Source organism: Dendrobates tinctorius, unplaced genomic scaffold (genome assembly GCF_039654945.1).
Source record: "Dendrobates tinctorius isolate UK_male_01 unplaced genomic scaffold, ASM3965494v1 ptg000054l, whole genome shotgun sequence".
NCBI lineage: Eukaryota > Metazoa > Chordata > Amphibia > Anura > Dendrobatidae > Dendrobates > Dendrobates tinctorius.
The window spans coordinates 12,852,211-12,860,102 of NW_027361722.1; the positions used below are offsets into that span (position 1 = coordinate 12,852,211).

At 42.5% G+C, this 7,892-nt stretch overlaps 1 protein-coding gene across 1 annotated transcript in view; it reads left to right on the forward strand.

The window, feature by feature from the left end:
- Positions 1–7,569, forward strand: part of TEX55 (testis expressed 55) — a 77,391-nt gene extending 69,822 nt beyond the window's left edge. The window contains exon 6 of the mRNA XM_073577089.1: positions 7,248–7,569. Coding sequence (XP_073433190.1) covers positions 7,248–7,283 — 36 coding nt within the window. The 3' untranslated portion in view covers positions 7,284–7,569. The remainder of the gene's footprint in view (positions 1–7,247) is intronic.
- Positions 7,570–7,892: the final 323 nt, after the last annotated feature.

Here is a 7,892-nt window from a genome sequence, read left to right on the forward strand (position 1 = left end):
AATACTGCCCCTATGTACAAGAATATAACTACTATAATACTGCCCCTATATACAAGAATATAACTACTATAATACTGCTCCCCTATGTGCAAGAATATAACTACTATAATACTGCTCCTATGTACAAGAATATAACTACTATAATACTGCTCCTATGTACAAGAATATAACTACTATAATACTGCCCCTATGTACAAGAATATAACTACTATAATACTGCTCCTATGTACAAGAATATAACTACTATAATATTGCTCCTATGTACAAGAATATAACTACCATAATACTGCTCCTGTGTATAAGAATATAACTACTATAATACTGCTCCTATGTACAAGAATATAACTACTATAATACTGCTCTTATGTATAAGAATATAACTACTATAATACTGCTCCTATGTACAAGAATATAACTACTATAATACTGCTCCTATGTAGAAGAATATAACTACTATAATACTGCCCCCTATATACAAGAATATAACTACTATAATACTGCTCCTATGTAGAAGAATATAACTACTATAATACTGCTCCTATGTACAAGAATATAACTACTATAATACTGCCCCTATGTACAAGAATATAACTGTAATGTGCTCCTTGATCAGCTCTGTAATGTAATTCCTACACAGCTCCGCTATAATCTCTGCATTTCCTTTATGTAATCAAGGTTCTCCCCGCAGTTTATTTCTAGTCAGAAGACTTAGTAGAACGCAAAAGTCAATATTAGTGAGTAGCAGTGAGGAAATATTAACATCCAGAAATAAACACTTAGTGAAGCCGCTCTCGTTCAGTAGATTCTGTAGCGATAAATGATATTGATTGCTCCGTTAATCTCTGGGCTTTTTTGCCGGCACTAATGAGAGTCTGGTTACAGCCGCTGTACCGCCATTACCTTGCACCTCTAATGCAAATATCAATAGAGCGAGCAGCAGAATAAATAATGCCGTGCTATCTGCTATTTCCACAGCTAAACAACCCCAATATATAGTCACAAGGACATTACCGTAATCTGCAGAACACACATTATAAACCATGCAGGGTTATTCAGGACTAATATTACAGAGGCACAAACATCTACACCCCGGGAATGAGGCGTAATAATGAGGAGCAGAGAGCGCGAAAGCTGAAACATACAAATTACCAGTGTATGAGAAATCAATAACCTTAGGAGAAATGTCCGATAAAGTAATGAGAAGAAGCCCGGTTCCATAGGAGCTGTGTTACAGTATTTATATTCCTGTACGGTGCCTTGGAAAAGTATTCATATCCTGAGAACTTTTACACATTTTTTCACATCAAACTTAAATATATTAATTGGGATTTTATGTGACACCACAACAAAGTAGCAAGTATTTGTGATGTGTGAAGGAAATGATACAGAGTTTAATAAATATATAAAAAGTATATATCTGAAAATTGTGAGGTGCATTAGTATTCAACCCCCCGAGTCAATACGTTGTAGGGCCAACTTTCGCTGCAGTCTATTGGGTCAGTCTCTCCCAGCTTTGCACATATGGAGGTGACATTTTGCCCCTTCTTCTTTGCACACTCGCTCTCACTCAGTGAGGCTGGATGGAGACGTCTGTGATCAGCAATTTTCACATATTGTCACAGATTCTCACTGGTACTTAGGTTTGGAATGTGACAAGGCCGTTCTTACATAGGAATATGCTCTGCTATAAACCATCCATTGTAGGTCTGACAGGATGTTGAGGGTCGTTGTCCTGCTGGATGGTTAACCTATGCCCCAGTCTCTTGTCTTGTGCTGCCACTAGCATGTTTTCCTCTAGGATTGCCCTATATAAGCTTCATCCACCTTCGCATCAACTTTGACCAGTTTCCCTGCCTCTGCTGAAGAAAAGCCTCTCAACAACATGATGCTGCCTCCACCATTTGTGACTGTGGGGATGGTGTTTTCAGGGTGATGTATGGTGTTCGTTTTCCACCCCACCTAGCATTTTTCTTTTAACCCATAATGTTTTTCTTTGGTGTCATCTAACCAGAGCCCCCCTCTTCCACATGCTCGCTGTGTCCCCTACATGGCTTTTGCATATGGGACTTCTTATGTTTGCTTTTAACAATGGCTTTCTTCCTTCTACTCTTCCATAAAAGCCAGATTTGTGGCGTATACAACTAATAGTTGTCCCGAGAACAGATTCTCCCACCTGAGCTGTGCATCTCTGCAGGTCCTCCAGAGTGACCCATGGGCCTCTTGGCCGCTTCTCTAATTAGTGCTCTCATTGGTTGGGATGCTAGTTTAGGTGCATGGCTATGTCTTGGTAGGTTTGCAGTTGTGCCATACTCCATCCATTTTTGGATGATGTATTGAACAGTGCTCTGTGAGATGTTCAGAGCTTGAGCAATTATTTTTTTATAACCTAACCCTGCTTTATTCTTCTCCAAAACTTTATCCTTCACCTATCTGGTGGGCTCCTTGGTTTTCATGACAATGTTTGATTCCTAGGTATTCTCACACAGACCTTCACAGAACAGCTGTGATTATGCTGATAAGAAATCACACCCAGGTGAACTCATAGTAGTCATAGTCTTGTACACTTGGTCTTTAAACTGCAAATATGCAGCTCTTTCAACCATTTTTGTACGGGTGGATTTATCTTGCATTACAATGCACTTGCTGATTACAGTATAACTCAAGCACATTGTCAGTGATATCAATCTGTCTAGTTAGACGCAGACAATATGATAAAATCAGTGTCGTCAGCTTAGTTCTAAATTAAACGAACAAGAGATACAATGGAGAATAGCCCAAAAAAGGAGAATGGTTGGAGCTCTGCCAGAACCCTATAAAAGCAGCATCTACTTGTGTGCGTGTTTATGACTTGACTGCTTTTATACTTTGGTTTCAGTAGCCCTTAATTGGCTTTTGGTTTCAATTCACCTTTGATAATAAATGACACAACTTATATAAGTAGAGATTTTCTCTTTTAACTGGATCATGCTTTAGCAATATGTAATTTACTGTGTGCAGCGTGTGTGCGTGCAGTGTGTGTATAGTGCGTGCAGTGTGTGTGTATAGTGCGTGCAGTGTGTGTGTATAGTGCGTGCAGTGTGTGTGTATAGTGCGTGCAGTGTGTGTGTATAGTGCGTGCAGTGTGTGTGTATAGTGTGTGCAGTGTGTGTGTGTATAGTGCGTGCAGTGTGTGTGTGTATAGTGTGTGCAGCGTGTGTGCGTGCAGTGTGTGTGCATGCAGTGTGCGTGTATAGTGCGTTCAGTGTGTGTGTGTATAGTGTGTGCAGCGTGTGTGCGTGCAGTGTGTGTGCATGCAGTGTGCGTGTATAGTGCATGCAGTGTGTGTATAGTGTGTGCAGGGTGTGTGTATAGTGCGTGCAGTGTGTGTGTGTATAGTGTGTGCAGCGTGTGTGCGTGCAGTGTGTGTGCATGCAGTGTGCGTGTATAGTGCGTGCAGTGTGTGTGTATAGTGTGTGCAGCGTGTGCGTGCAGTGTGTGTATAGTGTGTGCAGCGTGTGTGCGTGCAGTGTGTGTATAGTGTGTGCAGCGTGTGTGCGTGCAGCGTGTGTGCGTGCAGTGTATGTGTATAGTGTGTGCAGCGCGTGTGCGTGCAGTGTGTGTGTATAGTGGGTGTGCAGAGTCCATGGGCTTGGTTACCGCATGCTCACTTGTGTCTGATGACTGGAAAAAAGCGGCTTCAGCGACAATAAGTTCATTTTCACCTTGTAGTCAAACCTGCAGATTACCACTGATACTGCAGGTAAATATAATTTTTGATGGCGCCCTATAATCTTTTGCGCTTTGTGAGCTTTATTTTCTTTGTGCAGTTTAATAAATTTGTGTTGTAAGTTCACAATATTTCTACCGCACAACCCTGCCTGGTTAGTATCTACTAGCGCCTCCTTTTGTAAGTATCACAGCTTGTAAATGCTTTTTGTAGCCAGACAAGAGGCTTTTAGTTCTTCTTTGAGGGATTTTCCTCCATTCTTCCTTGGAGAATTCCTCTAGTTCTGTGAGATTCCTGGGCCGTCTTCCATTCTCTGCTATTTTGAGGTCTAATCACAGATTTTCAATCATGTTCAGATCAGGGGACTGTGAGGGCCATTGTAAAACCTTCAGCTCGCGCCTTTTGAGGTCGTCTATTGTGGATTGTGACGTGTGTTTTGGATCATTCTCCATTTGTAGGAGCCATCCTCTTCCTCTTCCTTTTTTCATCTTCAGCTTTTCTGCAGATGGTGTTATGTTTGCATCAAGAATTTGTAGAAATTTCATTGAATCAATTCTTCCCGCTACCCGTGAATTGTTCCCCATGCCATTGGCTACAACATTGATCCAGCTGCATGCTAAATGGTTGGTGAGATGTTTTTTTTTCCTGAAGTTCTGTGCCCTCTTTTCTCCACACATACCTATGATCATTAAGGCCAAAGATTTCTATTTTAACCTCATTGGTCCACAGGACTTGTTACCAAAATACATCAGGCTTGTTTAGATGCTTTTTAGCATACGTCTGATTCTGAATTTTATGGTGATGATGCAGGATAGGTTTTCTTCTGATGACTCTTCCATGAAGACCATATTTGTGCGGTAGAACAATGTACCACAACTCCAGACTCTGCTAAATCTTTTTGAATGTCTTTTGCTGTCAAGCGGGGGCTCTGATTTGCCTCTTTTACAATCCTACGAGCAGCTCTCATTGAAATATTGCTTGGTCTTCCAGACCTTATCTTGACCACCACTGTTCCTGTTAACTACCTGTATTGCCGACATCCCTGCATGCTTCTGTCCTCTCCCGGCAGGGACGCCAGCTTACTCACCGCCGTGGCCTGCGTTCCTGCACTTCTTCCTCCTCCAGCATTTGTCCTTGACACACAGATCCCAGGGAACAATGCTTAGGGCGCGAGCGCCGCGCTCCGTCCTTCTTAAAGGGTCCTCACATGCCGTTCTAAAGTGTTCCCCGTCAATGGCTGGGAGACACTTATTATTAAAGGCACCTTCACTTGAATAGAGGTGCCTAAGCAATGTGTAAAGTTAGTCCCCTGCACACTTGCTTGTTGTACCCGCCAATCAGTCTACCTGTCCAGTACTTGTCTGTCCGTACCTGCCTTGATTCCCTGTATTTCAGCCATACCTGCTTGCACCTCCCAATGCCTATCTGTATACTAGCTGTACCCAATAGCATCTGTGGTTCTTGTGTTCCTGCCATACCTGCTTGTATCAGCTGTACTTTCCTACTTAGCCGTTCCAGCTACCTGTCCCTTGGGTATCAGCTGTTGTGCATCCGAGGTCTGTCCTCGTGTAATATCTGGTGTCCATTGGGAGCCAAGCCTAACCCCATCATCAGGAGCTCTAGTGAAGACTCAGGGTCTCAGCTAGTCACACCTCTCCAGGCTCCCCTCGGACTACGGCACAGTGGTTCCACCATTCCCCTTACTCTGCCATTTCTTGATTACATTTTGAACTAAGGAAAGGGCAACTTGAAAACACTTTGCTATCTTCTTATAGTCTTCTCATGCTTTGTGGGTCTCCACCATTTTCAGGGTGCTCGGCAGTTGCTTAGAAGAACCCATGGCTGCTGTATTTTGGCGCAAAGTTGGAGGAGGCTTGGTGTTTATAAAGCTGGAAATTTCCATCACCTGGCCTTTCCTAACGATGATGGTGAAGAAGCCATAACCTTAACAGGTCTGAAACCTTGGTCAAAGTTATCAGAGCACACAAGTCTTCAAGGGTGGCCAAACTTTTGCGTTGGCCCATTTTCCGTTTTGTAATTTTTAAAATGGAAAAAAAATATATATATAATTTGCCTAAGATACAAATGAAATGTGTCACCTTTCACTTTAGGCCTTTTGGAGTTCAGTTTATCTTCAAGTTGCTTAACTGTTCACAATAACAGTAATTTTGATGAGGGGTGCCCAAACTTTTACATGCCACTGTATACAGTTGCTGTGTATAAATAGTATTGGGTTTGCAGCATTTCTGACACATCTGATTACACTTTCATTTTAATTGTGTTCGTGTTCCATCCTTATGTAGAATCCACTCCTGTACTTGAGATATAACATCAGGTTGTTTCTTGGACTAAGGATATTTTCTTTTTGTACAGAAGTCTCATTACGCAGCCTCGTCCTTTGTGGCACAAGAGAATGTAACGTGCATTCAGAATACAGATATACAGATGGTGGAAATGTACTTAGCTGTAATAATGACACAGGGATCTACTTTTATATTCTTTGTTCAGTGTAGGGTCTGCGGGGGGGGCGGAGTTGACACAAGAATCTCATGTTCTTTGTTTAGTGTAGGGTCTGCAGGGGCGGAGCTTGACACAAAAAATCTCTTTTATATTCTTCGCTCAGTGTAGGATCTGCGGGGGTGGACTTGACACAAGAATCTCTTATGTTCTTTGTACAGTGTAGGGTCTGCGGGAGCAGAGCATGACACAAGAATCTCTTTTATATTCTTCGTTCAGTGTAGGGTCTGCGGGGGCGGAGCATGGCACAAGAATCTTTTATATTCTTCGTTCAGTGTAGGGTCTGCGGGGACAGACCATGACACACGAATCTTTCATATTCTTCATTCAGTGTAGGATCTGTGGGGGTGGAGCTTGACACAAGAATCTCTTTTATATTCTTCGTTCAGTGTAGGGTCTGCGGGGGCGGAGCATGGCACAAGAATCTTTTATATTCTTCGTTCAGTGTAGGGTCTGCGGGGACAGACCATGACACACGAATCTTTCATATTCTTCATTCAGTGTAGGATCTGTGGGGGTGGAGCTTGACACAAGAATCTCTTTTATATTCTTCGTTCAGTGTAGGGTCTGCTGGGGCAGAGCATGACACAAGAATCTCTTATATTCTTCGTTCAGTGTAGGGTCTGCGGGGACGAAGCTTGACACAAGAATCTTTCATATTCTTCATTCAGTGTAGGATCTGTGGGGGTGGAGCTTGACACAAGAATCTCTTTCACGTTCTTTGTTTAGTGTAGGGTCTGCGAGGGCGGAGCATAACATGGATCTTCTTTTTCATGTTCTTTGTTTAGTGTCGGGTTTGCGGTGGGGTAGTGCATTATACAGGGACTTTTGTTTGATGTTCTTTGTTTAGTTTAGGGTCTGTGGGGACAGAGTATGACAGGTAATTTTCTCTCTGGTATTGAGTAGTGTAAGGCCTTACATTAGAGGTGACAAGTGTTACAAATGATACATTGTACGTAAGTAACTTTATAATGGATATTACTTTGGGGCAAAGAAGCATAAAGTTGTGCCTTTTGCTTTTTAGGTCCAGTCTATGATCTTCACCAAGAAAGAACAGTAATGACCCCTCCCCCGAGGAACCTGCTGAGAAGAAATTCATACTCATCAACCATTTAGATCAATGACATCCTCTATAAAGGAGTGTGTAACATTTAGGAGAGACTATTCTAATCACTGATGGTATTAGACCTTTGGGAGTGGTACTAACCCCCCTGCCCTGCTATTCATCCTCTAGGGCTGAACTCAGCCATGACTAAGGTGCAGTTACCAAAATATGACAGGTGGCTCCAGTTCTCATTTAACAATATTACTGCAGTATGGAATAAAAATTATGTTTTATCGGAAAATTCTTCATTGCTTACCATCTATTGTATCTTCATTTGGGACTGTATTCATCCCTGAGGATATCCATGCTTGGCGGTCTGACTTTACTGTGTCGTCTAACCTTCCAGAACTGGTAATAATCCTCCAAGACAGGTACTGTTCCTCCAGGACGGGTACTAGTCCCTCAGGACTGATACTAGCCTTGTAAGACTGGTGCTGATTCTCTACAGCCTGAACTAGCCATTTGGGACTGGTACTAATCCTCCTTTAGGACTGGTACTAACTCTCTGGAACTGGTACTAGCCCTCCAGGGATGGCACAAAGCCTTCTCTCCTGCCCCACAGAT